Source organism: Somniosus microcephalus, chromosome 23, assembly GCF_052327205.1.
Source record: "Somniosus microcephalus isolate GS21.2 chromosome 23, FLI_Smic_1.0, whole genome shotgun sequence".
NCBI lineage: Eukaryota > Metazoa > Chordata > Chondrichthyes > Squaliformes > Somniosidae > Somniosus > Somniosus microcephalus.
Window position 1 is genome coordinate 14,553,552 of NC_141009.1, and position 18,109 is coordinate 14,571,660.

The following is an 18,109-nucleotide window of genomic DNA, read 5'->3' on the forward strand; positions in this document are numbered from 1 at the left end:
AAAATCAACGCTCAGGCGCTCGAAGGGGCGAGTGGCTTTTATCAGGTGGGCCCTGTCTGGTCTATAAAAGTGCGGTTTGCACTCAGTGCAGACTTGGCAGTTCCTGGTCATGGTCCTGACCTCCTCAATAGAGTAAGGCAGGTTGCGGGCCTTGATGAAGTGGAAGAACCTGGTGACCCCCGAGTGGCAGAGGTCATTGTGGAGGGCCCGCAGTCTATCGATCTGCGCGCTGGCGCAGGTGCCACGCGATAGCGCATCCGGGGGTTCATTGAGCTTCCCGGGCCGGTACAAGATCTCGTAATTGTAGGTGGAAAGTTCGATTCTCCACCTCAAGATCTTGTCATTTTTGATTTTGCCCCTCTGCTTGTTGTTAAACATGAAAGCAACTGAACGTTGGTCAGTGAGCAGGGTAAATCGTTTTCCGGCCAGGTAGTGCCTCCAATGACGCACAGCCTCCACAATCGCCTGGGCCTCCTTCGCAACAGCGGAGTGTCTGGTCTCCGGGCCTTGGAGGGTTCGTGAAAAGAAGGCCACGGGTCTCCCCGCCTGATTGAGGGTAGCGGCCAGGGCAAAGTCGGACGCGTCGCTTTCCACCTGGAAGGGGATGGATTCGTCCACTGCGTGCATGGTGGCTTTGGCAATGTCTTCCTTGATACGGTGGAAGGCTAAGCGGGCCTCTGCCGTCAAGGGAAAAGAGGTGGACTTGATCAGCGGACGGGCCTTGTCCGCATAGTAGGGGACCCACTGGGCATAATAGGAGAAAAACCCTAGGCACCTCTTCAGGGCCTTGAGGCAGTGGGGCAGTGGGAGTTCCATAAGGGGACGCATCCGGTCGGGGTCGGGGCCGATGACTCCGTGTTCCACAACACAGCCAAGGATGGCGAGGCGGTTTGTGCGGAATATGCACTTCTCCTTGTTATATGTCAGGTTCAGGAGTTGGGCGGTACGGAGGAATTTTTCGAGGTTTGCGTCATGGTCCTGCAAGTCACGGCCGCAGATGGTCACATTGTCCAGATATGGGAAAGTGGCCTGCAACGCATTTTGATCTACCATCCGGTCCATCTCCCTTTGGAAGACGGAGACCCCGTTGGTGACGCTAAAGGGAACCCTAAGGAAGTGGTAGAGGCGGCCGTTTGCCTCAAAGGCAGTATACTGGCGGTCCTCAGGGCGGATAGGGAGCTGGCGGTATGCTGATTTCAGGTCAATGGTCGAGAAGACGCGGTACTGCGCGATCTGGTTGACCATATCAGCTATGCGGGGGAGTGGGTAGGCGTCCAGCAGGGTGCAGCGATTTATTGTCTGGCTGTAGTCGATGACCAGGCGCTGCTTCTCGCCGGTCTTAACGACCACAACCTGGGCTCGCCAGGGGCTGGTGCTGCCCTCAATAATCCCTTCCTTCAGGAGCCGCTCCACTTCGGTTTTAATGAAAACCCTGTCCCTGGCACTGTATCGCCTGCTCTTTGTGGCGATGGGCTTACAGTCGGGGGTGAGGTTAGCAAACAGTGGGGGGGGAGTGACTCTGAGTGTGGAGTGGTTGCACCTGGTGCGCGGCGGGCAATTTGGGAGCTGCTGGCTGCGGACTGTGAGTGGGGGTAGGGGTCCACCGTACGCCATCGTAACACTTTTAAGGTGGCACTGAAAATCTAACCCCAGCAGGACGGCAGCGCAGAGGTCAGGCAGGACCAGAAGTTTAAAATGATCGTACACGGTCCCGTCTACTACGAGTGTCACTACGCAGTAGCCGCCGATGTCCGCCGACTGGGACTCGGAGGCCATAGAAATCCGCTGGTGCGCAGGCAGGACTGGGAGAGAGCAACGCCGCACCGTGTCGGGGTGGATGAAGCTCTCCGTGCTCCCAGAGTCAAAAAGGCAGATTGTATCGTGGCCATTTACTTTAATGTCCATTGTGGAACTGGCCAGCTGGTGCGGTCTCGCTTGGTCCAGTGTAACGGATGCCAGCGTAGGGGTCGGTGTGTCGCTGCGGGTATCAGATGAGGCGGTGTTGGGGGCCTGCTGCGTTCCGGCTGTCGTCCAAGATGGCGGCGTCCATGATCCCCATGTGGCTGGATGCGTCCAAAATGGCTGCTGTACCGGTGGTTCGCACATGTCCGGGGAGGCCCAAGATGGCGGCCCGCATGGCCCACACGCGGCGCTGCTGGGGTTTGGGGTGGCTTTGGCCCTGCAGACGTTAGCGTAGTGTCCCTTCTTCCCGCAGCCCGAGCAGATCGCGTTTTTCGCCGGGCAGCGCGCTCTGGGGTGTTTTGCCTGGCCACAGAAGTAGCATTTCTGGCCTTGGGGCACTGCTGTCTGGCCTTGGGACACTGCTGCGGTAGTTGGGCCGTTGCTGGGGTGTGGCTGGGGTGGCACGGCGCTATGAGGCGGTCCTACCGTGTCCCAGGCTGTCATTCCCCGCGGCGTCCACGGTGCAGAGGAGTAGGCATCCATGCCCCGGTAGGCTGCATCCAATGATAGTGCGAGTTCAGAGGCCTTGTTGAGGTCGAGGTCACTCTGCTCCAACAGTCGCTGTCGGGTGTAATTGGATCTGTGGCCCGCTACAAAAGCGTCCCGGATAAGTTCCTCTGTGTACACGGCGGCCTTTACATCCTTACAACCACAGGCCCGGCCAAGCACAGACAGTGCCTGAAGGTATTCCACGGTCGATTCCCCAGGTTGTTGTTTACGACTCCCCAGAAGATGCCTGGCGTACACTTCGTTCACTGGGCGCGTGTACTGGTCCTTGAGGAGCTTGATAGCGTCCGCGTACGAGGTCGCGTCTTGGATGACCGAGTACACTCGGTGGTTCACTTTGGAGGTCAGGACATCCAGTTTGTCCTCGTCCGATTTGATTGCTGCGGAGGCGGTCAGGAATTTTTCGAAACACTTAAGCCAGTGAGTAAACTTGGTGGATGAGTCCGCCTCCCGATGATCTATGTCCAGGCATGCTGGTGTGAGGATCTTCTCACAGAATCACAGAAACCCCACAGTGCAGATAGAGGCCATTTCGGCCCATCGAGCCTGCACCGACACATATCCCACCCGATCCCCGTAACCCCTACACCAACACATATCCCACCCTATCCCCGTAACCCCACGTATTTAATCCCCCTAACACTAAGGGTCAATTTATCATAGCCAATCAACCTAACCCACACATCTTCTCCATTATAAAAATTTTGTTAATAAAATTGATGCGCTATCAATTACTCATAAAAGACTGAGAGTTAAGAGAGTAACTAAAGGCTTTTATTAACAAAAGAATGAAGGTCTGCCTCGAGTGGTCGACCGGTCCAGAAATACAAAGGGCTGGGGAGCAGTCACCTTTATACTAGGACTTGTGGGAGGAGTCAGCCGAGGCATGTCCAGGCATGTACACAGTGGAATACAAACAGTGGTTTACCACATGTTCCCATTGGCGGAAGGGTCGAGAACCAGAGGACACAGATTTAAGGTGATTGGCAAAAGAACCAAAGGCGACATGAGGAAAAACTTTTTTACGCAGCGAGTGGTTAGGATCTGGAATGTGCTGCCTGAAAGGGTGGTGGAGGCAGACTCAATCACGGCTTTCAAAAGGGAGTTGGATAAGTACCTGAAGGGAAAAGTTTTGCAGGGCTCTGGGGAAGGGGTGAGAGAGTGGGACTAGCTGAAGTGCTCTTGCAGAGAGCTGGCACGGGCTCGACGGGCCAAATGGCCTCCTTCCGCGCTGTAACCGTTCTATGATAAGATCACCTCTCGGATTTCACCATTCAAGGATAGAAAGCTCAAGCCTCTCCGGTCTTAACTCCGATCTCTAAGACTAGGGTTCAGCCTGCGTCGCACGGGCTGGCTCAATTGGAGAAGAACGAAAGAGGAAAAAAGCAGGTAGGCGTCTTCTGTCGACCGAAAAATTAAATCAGCTGGAATGATAAAATGTGCAGTTGAAGAGGGGGATTTTTCAATGGAAAGGGTTGAGGAGGGGGATTTTTTTTTTTAATTGCAAGGACTGTAATTCCCAAAGTGCACTGCTGACACGCTACACATGCTCAGTGAGTGCACAGCTCTGCAGCCGTGGGGCTTTTGCTAGGGTTCTGTGCACAAACCAGGAGCTGGAGTTGAGCACTGGCCTCGACAGCAAGGAGGAGCGTGGCTGAGGCGCAACGTCGGAGACAACACTTACCAGTTGCTGCTCTTCTCTATTCAATTACCCAGAGTAGTGCTTTGAACACAAGCAGATTGATTGCCGAATTCGTAAAAGAAATGTTCCTGTTAGTTACAGGATGAAAAAAAAAAATCCTTTTTGTTTTCTTCTTCTGTTTTAGACTGAAGGAGCGTCGCCCACAGAAGAGATCGCAATGGCAGGTAATGACTCCATTTCTACCGGAATCCTGGTCGGACAGAGCGGGAGTGAACTGTTATTGATGGAAAAGTGATTGTCTTCTAGAGCGTGTTGTGTGATTTTATTCTCTGATCATGTTTGCTTTAAGAACATAAGAATATAAGAAATAGGAGCAGGAACATCGGCCACTTGGCCCCTCGAGCCTGCTCTGCCTTCAATAAGATCATGGCTGATCTTGGGCTCAAAGCCACTTCCCTGCCCGCTCCCCATAACCCTTCACTCCCTTATCACAGAAAATCACAGAAACCCCACAGTGCAGATAGAGGCCATTTCAGCCCATCGAGCCTGCACCGACACATATCCCACCCTATCCCCGTAACCCCGCGTATTTAATCCCCCTAACACTAAGGGTCAATTTATCATAGCCAATCAACCTAACCCGCACATCTTTGGACTGTGGGAGGAAACCGGAGCACCCGGAGAAAACCCACGCAAACACGGGGAGAATGTGCAAACTCCACACAGACAGTCGCCCGAGGGCGGACTCGAACCCGGGTCCCTGGCGCTGTGAGGCAACAGTGCTAACCACTATGCCACCGTGCTGCCCTTTTCTTGTAAAAATCTATCTATCTCCACCTTAAATGTATTTAATGACCCAGCCTCCACGGCTCTCTGGGGCAGAGAATTCCACAGATTTACGACCCTCTGAGAGAAGAAATTCCTCCTCATCTCAGTTCTAGAAGGGCGACCCTTTATTCTGAAACTGTGCCCCCGAGTTCTAGATTCCCCCACGAGGGGAAACACCCTCTCTGCATCGACCTTGTCGAGCCCCCTCAGCATCTTGTATGTTTCAATAAGATCACCTCTCGTTCTTCTAAATTGCTTTAATCAACCAAAGCTGCTTTTCAGAATGCTTTGGATCCCATTTAAAAGAATGCCCCCTCCTGCCAGGGGGCTGTGGTTCCACAGGCGCCGGTTTCAGCTCCCCTTGGTACCGTGCTCAGTCGGCTGTTGTTCGTGCGTGAGCCTGGATACTGAGCATCAGCTGTGAACATCTCGGCCGAGCCTGGTCCCGATCCTGATCCCGGTCCCAGTCCCGATCCCGATCCCGTCATCATCTGATGCCCCCCCCACACACGTGCGCTTTACAACTGGAGTCACTCCAGTAATGATCGGGAGAGGGAATCCTGCCTGATTTTAACCCTCGATGGCCCAGGTGCGTTGAGGCCCAGTTCCAGCGCTCCTGTCACTGGCTGAGGTCAGCGGAGTGAGCACAGACTATAAAAGAAAAAAAAGAAAGTCTTGCATTTAAATAGCAACTTTCACGACCTCGGGACTTCCCAAAGTCCTGCACAGCCAATGAAGTACTTTTTTGGAGTGTAGTCACTGTTGTAATGTGGGAAACGCAGCAGCCAATCTGTGCACAGCAAGCCCCCACTAACAGCAAAGTGATAATGAGCAGATCATCTGATTTTAGTGATGTTGGTTGAGGGATAAATATTGGCTCCAGGACACTGGGGCAAACTCCCCTGCTCTTCTTTGAAATAGTGGCCGTGGGATCGTTTATGTCCACCTGAGAGAGAAGAAGGGGCCTCGGTTTAACGAGGGTTAGTATGGATGGAATACATGTTGATTTTGAGAAGGGTTCTATAAAACTCACAGACAGACTCCACCCTCCTCCCCGCCTACACACACAATGGGGATGCCTCCCTTTGTAATCCTTTGGCTGTTGGACATGCTTGGCAATGCTGCTAACTCAAGAGGGAAGGATTGCTCTGGGCAATAGCCAGGTCATAAATTCACTCAAAAAGAAGTGTGTTTGTGACATCACTGAACAAAGTGAGACAAGCTGTCCTTCGCCCTCATCGAGAGCTAGCTGTAAAATACACCTGTATAAGTGAGGGGACAAGAGGGAACTCACAGCAGCGTGGAGCGGGAGGCTGCAGCTTTCGTTCCTGCACTCCACACCTAGAAAACCCCCGCGGGCGAGCGCTGCTTGTCGGAGGCTAACTGTCCGCAACCTTAAGAATCTATCTGTGTCGTGATATTTCAGGGGGAAACCTTGCTCTTGGTGCCACGGGGCACAGAGACTGGCCTGGACGGAAGGCAAAGAGGGAAATTGGGTCGGGAAGGGTATTTACCTCCCTGGGCCCCGCCCAAGTTAAATAAGAGGAATGTCTGCCCCGTCGTGTAAGAGGCCCCTGGTGCTTTGCGGATCAGGCGCTGTGAACTGGCTCTATAGTCAGTGAAGTGATTGAGTGTCTCAGTTTGTCGGGTTTAACCCTTAGTGCACAAAGGTGGAGTGTGTTTTGTGTGTTTGTGTGCGTGTGTATATGTTTCTGTGTGTGTGTGTTTCTGTGTGTTGTGTATATATGTTTGTGTGTGCATGTGTGTTTCTGTGTGTGTGTTTCTGTGTTGTGTTTCTGTGTGTTGTGTGTGTTTCTGTGTGTTTGTGTGTGTGTGATGTATAATTATTTTAATGGCCTAGAAAAACGAGTGCCCCAATCCGGCGCAGAGGGAACGCAGGGAACGATCTCGTGCCTGAATGGTTAAGCCCGCGGTGCACGCAATATTGGGCCTCATTATCATCGAACCAGCAAGCTGACGCCCCCAGGCAGCTCACTGGACAGGCATCGCAGATCAGGCCACTGTCACCAGAAACGTGCCAATTTTAAGATGACGAAACTAACCTGTTGGAGCGGTCGCTGTCACTGACACGACAGCATCATTGTGTCACTGCACTCTGCATGCGGTTATTAGAAAGTTACACATGATTTCTCACCAGATTGAGCTTTAAATCAAGGAACATCTGTAACAGTGCGGTTTTTTTTTTTGAAGTCAGTTTATAAAAAGGTTTGAAACCACAGCTTACCGCAAGTTCCTCCGTCTAACTCAAGCGTTTCTGAAATAACCTCAGATGGGGGGAGAAACTAACCTTTGATTCTCCTTCGGAACTCTGTTCAAAGTCAGCTGGCATTTTCTGCCCTGTAATTATTTACTGTAAGGACTGCCAATCAACAGTGCGGGTGTGTTACAGCACCCTGTGACAGCGCCGCCCACATAGGTGACTGACAGCCCTATACCCCCCCCACCCCACTATCCGAAGGTGCGGACTCTTGCTGCCATAGAGTTACACAGGCACTGACCGTCCTCCAGTACCGTGCCTAAGTACCCATTCCTCATATGTGAGTCTGGACAGTAAGGGTTAGACATTCGATCAGGGCGGTAGCACAAAATGGACGGTCTCTTATCCTGTTGTATTTCCCCCGTCGGATACTCAGTGCTATTGATGTCAGTGGAACTGAATATCGGGCGGGGCGTATGACAGGAGACCAATACAACAACAACTTGGATTTATGTAGCGCCTTTAACGTAGCACGGTACCGTCCTTTCTTTGCACTGCCAGCCAAGATGAATTTCTACCCCGGCAGGCTATTTGAGCATGACGGTCAGCACAGTCCAGTCCTTAGCCACTGTTCCCATGGGTGCGCTGGTTGTGAGTGGGAACCCTGACTGACTGATTGTTTGTTTATCTAACTTTTTAAAAATTCATTCCCGGGATGTGGGCTTCACTGGCAAGGCCAGCATTTATTGCCCATCCCTAATTGCCCTTGCGAAGGTGGTGGTCAGCCACCTTCTTGCCATTTACAGAGGGCCATTGCTGTGGGTCTGGAGTCACATAGAGGCCAGACCGGGTAAGGACAACAAATTTCCTTCCCTAAAGGACATTAGTGAACCAGGTGGGTTTTATCAACAATCCGGTAGTTTCATGGTCACTATTACTAGCTTTTTTTTTAAAATTCCAGATTTATTTAATTAACCTAATTTAAATTCTCCAGCTGCCATGGTGGGATTTGAACCCGCGTCTCCGGATCATTAGTTCAAGCCTCTAGGATTACTAGTCCAGTAACATGACCACTATGCTACCGTTTCTGATATCGCTCTGACCAATGGGCATTGCGGCCAGCTGTCACCCTTGAACTGAGATCAACTAACTCAGCACAGACCAGAGATGGAACCTGCAACCTTCCGTGTAACTCAGGACCACCCCAAGCAGCCTCGAATAGTAAAACGCCTTTGGGGACACCAGCTCCATTTCTAGCCCTTATTGGCCAGATTGGAACAGGAGTAAAGAAGCTGCAGAGTAGGAAAGCAGGGGGGAGGGAAAGCATAATTTAATTGGGAGGAAGGCTTTAAAGTTAATTGTGATGATATTACCGTCCCACCAAATGCACATTGTGACCATTGAACTTCTTATTCGGGGCTCTGGAAGAGGCTGCCTAGCTTTACATTTAATTAGAAAGAAATAACTTGCATTTCCATCACACCTTTCATGACCTCAGGACGTCCCAAAGCATTTTACAGTCAATAAAGCACTTTTTGAAGTGCAGTCACTGTTGTAATGTGGGAAACGCGGCAGTCAATTTGCGCACAGCAAGCTCCCACAAACAGCAATGAGATAATAAGAACATAAGAACATAAGAAATAGGAGCAGGAGTAGGCCAATCGGCCCCTCGAGCCTGCTCCACCATTCAATAAGATCATGGCTGATCTGATCCTAACCTCAAATCTTCTATCACTCTGCATCCACCCGAACCCATGTGATCTCCCGGGAGAGGCGAAAAACCAGATAAAGACCCAATGGCCAATTTGGGAGAAAAAAATCTGGGAAATTCCTCTCCGACCCATCTAGGCGATCGAAATTCTTCCAGGAGATCACTCTGTCCCTATATTTTCTACAGTACTTACCTTCTGTAAAGGCGATCTCCACCCCAGCCAGGAACAGGAATAAAACCATCTCCTGAAATCTAACAGAATTAGAACACAGTAGGAGCAGAACAAGGCTACACGGCCCCTGGGCCCGCTCCACTACCCACAGGGCCATGACCATTCCGAACCCAGACTCATGTCCAATTTCCTGCCCGCTCCCCGTAACCCTTTATTCCCTTTACTTCTAGGAAACTATCTATTTCTGTTTTAAATTTATTTAATGATGTAGCTTCCACAGCTTTCTGGGGCAGCAAATTCCACAAACCTACCACCCTCTGAGTGAAGAAGTTTCTCCTCATCTCAGTTTTGAATGAGCAGCCCCTTATTTTAAGATTATGCCCCCTAGTTCCAGTTCATCTGTTTTAGCGATGTTGGTTGAGGGATAAATTAGGTACACGTATATTGAAATACATACATATATCACTGTGTAGTTTTGTCACATGGTACATGTTAAGGTTGACAGGATGGTCCTGCACACGCTGGCGTTAAAGATAATTTGACAACAGTCCCTGGTGTCAGCTGTGGCTCAGTGGGCTGCGCTCTCGCCTCTGCCTCAGATGGTTGTGATGGTTCAAAGTCCCCACTCCAGAGACTTGAGCACAAAAAGCTAGGCTGACACTCCAGTGCAGTGCTGAGGGAGTGCTGCACTGTCGGAGGTGCTGTCTTTTGGATCAGATGTTAAACCGAGGCCCCCGTCTGCCCTCTCAGGTGGGTGTAAAAGATCCCACGGCCACTATTTCGAAGAAGAGCAGGGGAGTTCTCCCCGGTGTCATGATCAATAATTATCCCTCAACCAACATCACTAAAACAGATTATCTGGTCATTATCACATTGCTGTTTGTGGGACCTTGCTGTGCGTAAATTGGCTGCCGCGTTTCCCACATTAACAACAGTGACTCCACTTCAAAAAGTACTTCATTGGCTGTAAAGAGCTTTAGGATGGTGGATGTGAAAGGCGCTGTATAAATGCAAGTCTTTTGGTGTTTGCTGGGTGGAACTGATGTGAAGCACCCTGCCTGTAGGGACTGATGACCTCACGGGATTGGGTCATGGCATTTTATGAGGTTTCAGGCGGGGGGTTTAACTCGTTACTGCTTTCCTTGTTGGCTTACTCCTCCTTTCCGGGAGGGGATGAAAGGTCTGATGAAGGGTCTTCGACCTGAAACGTTAACTCTGATTCTCTCTCCACGGATGCTGGCCTGGCCTGCTGAGTTTTTCCAGCGTTTTCTGTTGTTATTTCGGATTTCCAGCATCCGCAGTATTTTGCTATTGTGTGGGATGAAAGGTCTAGTCAGCAACTCAACTTCATCCAAAAGACAATACTTTGAGTTGACAAGCATAGAAAGTAAACAACCAACAACGACACCTTGTATTTATATAGCGCCTTTAATGTAGTTAAACCTCTCGAGGCGCTTCACAGGAGCGTTCTCAAACAACATTTGACACCTGGAGATATTAGGGCAGATGAGAGGTAGGTTTTAAAGGAGCATCTGAAAGGAGGAAAGAGAGGTTTAGGGAGGGAATTCCAGAGCTTAGGGCCCAGGCAGCTGAAGACACGGCCACCAATGGTGGAGTGATTGAACTCGGGGATGCGCAAGAGGCCAGAATTAGAGGAGCGCCGATATCTCGGGGGGTTGTGGGGCTGGAGGAGATTACAGAGATAGGGAGGGGGCGAGGCCATGGAGGGATTTGAAAACAAGGATGAGAATTTTGAAATTGAGGAGTTGCTTAACCGGGAACCAATGTAGGTCAGCGAGCACAGGGGGGAGATGGAAGGAGTGCAGCGAAGATTCACCAGACTGATACCTGGGATGGCAGGAATGACGTATGAGGAGAGATTGGGTCGATGGAGTTTAGAAGAATGAGAGGGGATCTCATTGAAACTTATAAAATTCTAACAGGACTGGACAGACTGGATGCAGGAAGGATGTTCCCGATGGCCGGGGAGTGCAGAACCAGGGGTCACAGTCTAAGGATAAGGGGTAAGCCATTTAGGACAGAGATGAGGAGGAATTTCTTCACCCAGAGAGTGGTGAACCTGTGGAATTCTCTACCACAGAAGGCAGTGGAGGCCAATTCATTAAATATATTCAAGAAGGAGTTGGATATATTTCTTAAGGCTAAAGGGATCAAGGGATATGGGGAGAAGGCAGGGACAGGGTACGGAATTTGAAGGATCAGCCATGATCTCATTGAATGGCGGAACAGGCTCGAGGGGCCGAATGGCCTACTCCTGCTCCTATCTTCTGTGTTTCTATGAACGGGACTTGGTGCGAGTTAGGACACGGGCCACGCCACTTTTTGAAGGAGTCCAGCGAATCTTCTTGGAGTTCCGGCCAACTTTCCTCCCTCGACCAACGCCACCAACCGAAGAGTTGTCTTGGTGTTGTTTGCGAGACCTTGCTGGTGTGTGCACAATGGCTGCTGTATTTGCCGACAACCGAACCGCTAACTGCACTTCAAGTGCCCAGCGTGCGAAGGACTCTGGGGCATTTGTCAGAGGTGCGATAGGGCCACAATATAAAGGCAACAGAAAACGCTAGAAAAACTCAGCAGGCCAGGGCAACATCCGTGGAGAGCGAAACAGAGTCAACGTTTCAGGTCGAAACCCTTCGTCAGAACTGAGGAAAAAGCAGGAAATGAAACAGATTGAAAAGCAAGTTGGGGGCTGGGAAATGGGGGAGGGGATGAAAGAACAAAAGGGAAGGTCAGTGAGAGGTGAAGAGACATTAAGAGATATTCAAGGTGAGACGAGGTGGTGATTTCCCAACCCCCATCTTGCTTTTTCCTCTGTTTTGTTTCCTGCTTTTTTCTCAGTTCTGACGAAGGGTTTCGACCTGAAACGTGAACTCCATTTCTCTCTCCACGGATGTTGCCCTGGCCTGGCTGAGTTTTTTTCCAGCTTTTTCTGTTGTTATTTCAGACTTCCAGCATCCGCAGTATTTTGCTATCACAATATAAAGGCAAGCTGTTTTTTCCCCCCCAGGCCAGTCACCAGGGGGTTAATGGGTTTCCAGCTGGTAACTAATGTGTTACTGGATGAACCACTGCTGTTCAAAGTAAGGAAACAATGGGCTATTATGGGTTTGTGAGTCAAGATTTTAATGGTTAACCAGGCAAACTTCCTCTAGAGACTGTGGCTCGCACCTTTCCTGAAAGACAAAAACTATCCTACTTTCCCTCTTAACTTTAATTTTTGATTTTGTTATCCTCTGGTACAAGATAACCAGCGTCGATTATAATTAACTTCAATTATCCTTCCCCGCGCCACCCCCCCAAGACTTTTGCGACCTACTATTTTTAAGATGGCGTTGAGGGGGAAATCAAAGCAGGGAGTAGAATTCCAATACTTAGTGGTTCAGCCTCGACTTCCGGCTAAATACTGAGACTAGCAACTGTAGCCATGGCAACGCATGATTCAACAGTGGCTGCTTACAGGCAAAACAGTTACACTGGTTAAACAGAAGGGAAATGTACCGTCCCGCTCTGCCCCAGTAGCTGCAGCAAAAAAATAAGGGTAAAATATGGGTGTCACCTGCTCCTCCAGCTCCTCGACTAAAGTGCAGAGCATCGCTGCCACAGGTAAGCGGGGGATAGTGGGACAGCCCGGGTTTGGAAGGCCCCGCCGACGGCCTAAGTTAGAGAGGGCCACCGCTGGGCTGACAGCAGCTTCCAGCTGGGACCACTTTATTTCAGGTCTGGTCCAGTGGGTTTCTCGGTTTAATTATCGTGGAAAGTCTCGAGAGGTTAGAATGCCGGAGGGCCGATTTACAAGGGAGGACCGTAGGCTTTACGGACTTCTTACGGGGGGGCGGGGGGGGGAATGGTAGGGAAAACGTCTAATGCGGAACATTACTTCAAACTAAACCGTGACTGCCGAACGAGAGGGCAAAGCTTTAAGAGGTGAGAGACTAATTTGGGGAAGATGTTGGAAAGTTTCTTCGCGCACAGTGTGATCAAGACTTGAGATGGACTTCCGGGTAGGGTAGAAACCAGGAATTTTCATGAAACTATTGTGGGGGGAGGGGGGGGCGGGGTGCTGCGGTTTCTCGCGGAGGCCTGAGCTGGAACGGACTGTAAGTGGATTCCCGCATCGGGATCCAACTTTTGAACTTAAGACAAGTTGTAATGGACCTCTTTCTGTTTAACTCCACAGACAAACTGAAAGGAAGCAAGATTATCTTTGTCGTCGGTAAGTACAGAGTTTATATATGTTTAATAAATCGGTATTTTAGTAAAATTAACTGAACTAACTTTTTTGGGAAAAGTTTTTGATGAAGGGATTCCTCACCCAAGCCACCCACCACATCAGACTTTGGACAAGATGAGAAGGGAATTCAACAAGGAAGTCCTTTCATGTCACAAACATTAGTAAACACTACAACGGGGGGGCGCGGGAGATACACGGCAATATGGTCTACACCCCTCACTGAGTGTGATACAGTGTCGCCCCTCCCTCACTGAGTGTGATACAGTGTAGCCCCTCCCTCACTGAGTGTGATACAGTGTCGCCCCTCCCTCACTGAGTGTGATACAGTGTCGCCCCTCCCTCACTGAGTGTGATACAATGTAGCCCCTCCCTCACTGAGTGTGATACAGTGTCGCCCCTCCCTCACTGAGTGTGATACAGTGTCGCCTCTCCCTCAGCGAGTGTGATACAGTGTCGCCCCTCCCTCACTGAGTGTGATACAGTGTCGCCTCTCCCTCACTGAGTGTGATACAGTGTCGCCTCTCCCTCACTGAGTGTGATACAGTGTAGCCCCTCCCTCACTGAGTGTGATACAGTGTCGCCCCTCCCTCACTGAGTGTGATACAGTGTCGCCCCTCCCTCACTGAGTGTGATACAGTGTAGCCCCTCCCTCACTGAGTGTGATACAGTGTCGCCCCTCCCTCACTGAGTGTGATACGGTGTAGACCCTCCCTCACTGAGTGTGATACAGTGTAGCCCCTCCCTCACTGAGTGTGATACGGTGTAGCCCCTCCCTCACTGAGTGTGATACAGTGTAGCCCCTCCCTCACTGAGTGTGATACAGTGTAACACCTCCCTCACTGAGTGTGATACAGTGTAGCCCCTCCGTCACTGAGAGTGATACGGTGTAGCCCCTCCCTCACTGAGTGTGATAGTGTAGCCCCTCCCTCACTGAGTGTGATAGTGTAGCCCCTCCCTCACTGAGTGTGATACGGTGTAGCCCCTCCCTCACTGAGTGTGATACAGTGTAGCCCCTCCCTCACTGAGTGTGATACAGTGTAGCCCCTCCCTCACTGAGTGTGATACAGTGTCGCCCCTCCCTCACTGAGTGTGATACAGTGTCGCCCCCCCTCACTGAGTCTGATACAGTGTAGCCCCTCCCTCACTGAGTGTGATACAGTGTCGCCCCTCCCTCACTGAGTGTGATACAGTGTCGCCTCTCCCTCAGCGAGTGTGATACAGTGTCGCCCCTCCCTCACTGAGTGTGATACAGTGTCGCCTCTCCCTCACTGAGTGTGATACAGTGTCGCCTCTCCCTCACTGAGTGTGATACAGTGTAGCCCCTCCCTCACTGAGTGTGATACAGTGTCGCCCCTCCCTCACTGAGTGTGATACAGTGTCGCCCCTCCCTCACTGAGTGTGATACAGTGTAGCCCCTCCCTCACTGAGTGTGATACAGTGTCGCCCCTCCCTCACTGAGTGTGATACAGTGTAGCCCCTCCCTCACTGAGTGTGATACGGTGTAGCCCCTCCCTCACTGAGTGTGATACAGTGTAGCCCCTCCCTCACTGAGTGTGATACAGTGTAACCCCTCCCTCACTGAGTGTGATACAGTGTAGCCCCTCCGTCACTGAGAGTGATACTGTGTAGCCCCTCCCTCACTGAGTGTGATAGTGTAGCCCCTCCCTCACTGAGTGTGATAGTGTAGCCCCTCCCTCACTGAGTGTGATACGGTGTAGCCCCTCCCTCACTGAGTGTGATACAGTGTAGCCCCTCCCTCACTGAGTGTGATACAGTGTCGCCCCTCCCTCACTGAATGTGATACGGTGTAGCCCCTCCCTCACTGAGTGTGATACAGTGTAGCCCCTCCCTCACTGAGTGCGATACAGTGCAGCCCCTCCCTCACTGAGTGTGATACAGTGCAGCCCCTCCCTCACTGAGTGTGATACAGTTGAGCCCCTCCCTCACTGAGTGTGATACGGTGTAGCCCCTCCCTCACCGAGTGTGATACAGTGTCGCCCCTCCCTCACTGAGTGTGATACAGTGTAGCCCCTCCCTCACTGAGTGCGACACAGTGTAGCCCCTCCCTCACTGAGTGTGATACAGTGTAGCCCCTCCCTCAGCGAGTGTGATAGTGTAGCCCCTCCCTCACTGAGTGTGATAGTGTAGCCCCTCCCTCACTGAGTGTGATACAGTGTAGCCCCTCCCTCACTGAGTGTGATATGGTGTAGCCCCTCCCTCACTGAGTGTGATACAGTGTCGCCCCTCCCTCACTGAGTGTGATACAGTACAGCCCCTCCCTCAGCGAGTGTGATACACTGTAGCCCCTCCCTCACTGAGTGTGATACGGTGTAGCCCCTCCCTAACTGAGTGTGACACAGTGCAGCCCCTCCCTCACTGAGTGTGATACAGTGTAGCCCCTCCCTCACTGAGTGTGATACGGTGGAGCCCCTCCCTCACTGAATGTGATACAGTGTAGCCCCTCCCTCACTGAGTGTGATACAGTGTAGCCCCTCCCTCAGCGAGTGTGATACAGTGTAGCCCCTCCCTCACTGAGTGTGATACAGTGTAGCCCCTCCCTCACTGAGTGTGATACAGTAGCCCCTCCCTCACTGAGTGTGACACAGTGTAGCCCCTCCCTCACTGAGTGTGATACAGTGTGGCCCCTCCCTCACTGAGTGTGATACAGTGTCCCCCCTCCCTCACTGAGTGTGACACAGTGTAGCCCCTCCCTCACTGAGTGTGATACAGTGCAGCCCCTCCCTCACTGAGTGTGATAGAAACATAGAAACATAGAAGATAGGAGCAGGAGTAGGCCATTCGGCCCTTCGAGCCTGCTCCGCCATTCAACGAGATCATGGCTGATCATCCAAACCCTAGCACCTGGTCCCTATACTGACAGCCATCCCACCCAAGCCCTATCCTATCCCCATAACCCCACGTATTTAATCCCCCCTAACACTAAGGGCCAATTTTTATCATGGCCAATCAACCTAACCCGCACATCTTTGGACTGTGGGAGGAAACCGGAGCACCCGGAGGAAACCCACGCAAACACGGGGAGAATGTGCAAACTCCACACAGACAGTCACCCGAGGCCGGATTTGAACCCGGGTCCCGGGTCCCTGGCGCTGTGAGGCAACAGTGCTAACCACTATGCCACCGTGATACAGTGTAGCCCCTCCCTCACTGAGTGTGATACAGTGTAGCCCCTCCCTCACTGAGTGTGATAGTGTAGCCCCTCCCTCACTGAGTGTGATAGTGTAGCCCCTCCCTCACTGAGTGTGATACAGTGTAGCCCCTCCCTCACTGAGTGTGATACGGTGTGGCCCCTCCCTCACTGAGTGTGATACGGTGTAGCCCCTCCCTCACTGAGTGTGATACGGTGTAGCCCCTCCCTCACTGAGTGTGATACGGTGTAGCCCCTCCCTCACTGAGTGTGATACGGTGTCGCCCCACCCTCACTGAGTGTGATACAGTGTCGCCCCTCCCTCACTGAGTGTGATACAGTGTAGCCCCTCCCTCACTGAGTGTGATACGGTGTGGCCCCTCCCTCACTGAGTGTGATACGGTGTGGCCCCTCCCTCACTGAGTGTGATACAGTGTCGCCCCTCCCTCAGCGAGTGTGATACAGTGTCGCCCCTCCCTCACTGAGTGTGATAGTGTAGCCCCTCCCTCACTGAGTGTGATACAGTGTAGCCCCTCCCTCACTGAGTGTGATATGGTGTAGCCCCTCCCTCACTGAGTGTGATACGGTGTCGCCCCTCCCTCACTGAGTGTGATACAGTACAGCCCCTCCCTCAGCGAGTGTGATACACTGTAGCCCCTCCCTCACTGAGTGTGATACGGTGTAGCCCCTCCCTAACTGAGTGTGACACAGTGCAGCCCCTCCCTCACTGAGAGTGATACAGTGTAGCCCCTCCCTCACTGAGTGTGATACGGTGGAGCCCCTCCCTCACTGAGTGTGATACGGTGTAGCCCCTCCCTCACTGAGTGTGATACGGTGTCGCCCCACCCTCACTGAGTGTGATACAGTGTCGCCCCTCCCTCACTGAGTGTGATACAGTGTAGCCCCTCCCTCACTGAGTGTGATACGGTGTGGCCCCTCCCTCACTGAGTGTGATACGGTGTGGCCCCTCCCTCACTGAGTGTGATACAGTGTCGCCCCTCCCTCAGCGAGTGTGATACAGTGTCGCCCCTCCCTCACTGAGTGTGATAGTGTAGCCCCTCCCTCACTGAGTGTGATACAGTGTAGCCCCTCCCTCACTGAGTGTGATATGGTGTAGCCCCTCCCTCACTGAGTGTGATACGGTGTCGCCCCTCCCTCACTGAGTGTGATACAGTACAGCCCCTCCCTCAGCGAGTGTGATACACTGTAGCCCCTCCCTCACTGAGTGTGATACGGTGTAGCCCCTCCCTAACTGAGTGTGACACAGTGCAGCCCCTCCCTCACTGAGAGTGATACAGTGTAGCCCCTCCCTCACTGAGTGTGATACGGTGGAGCCCCTCCCTCACTGAGTGTGATACAGTGTAGCCCCTCCCTCACTGAGTGTGATACAGTGTAGCCCCTCCCTCAGCGAGTGTGATACAGTGTAGCCCCTCCCTCACTGAGTGTGATACAGTGTCGCCCCTCCCTCACTGAGTGTGATACAGTGTCGCCTCTCCCTCAGCAAGTGTGATACAGTGTCGCCCCTCCCTCACTGAGTGTGATACAGTGTCGCCTCTCCCTCACTGAGTGTGATACAGTGTCGCCTCTCCCTCACTGAGTGTGATACAGTGTAGCCCCTCCCTCACTGAGTGTGATACAGTGTCGCCCCTCCCTCACTGAGTGTGATACA

The 18,109-nt window shown here is 51.9% G+C and overlaps 1 protein-coding gene across 2 annotated transcripts in view; it reads left to right on the forward strand.

Moving 5' to 3' along the window:
• Positions 1–18,109, forward strand: part of LOC147101672 (adenylate kinase isoenzyme 1-like) — a 191,884-nt gene that overhangs the window by 145,098 nt on the left and 28,677 nt on the right. For both annotated transcript variants that reach the window (XM_085965447.1, XM_085965448.1), the window contains 2 exons: positions 4,296–4,335; positions 13,239–13,274. In XM_085965447.1, the coding sequence (XP_085821573.1) occupies positions 4,296–4,335; positions 13,239–13,274 (76 nt within the window). The remainder of the gene's footprint in view (positions 1–4,295; positions 4,336–13,238; positions 13,275–18,109) is intronic.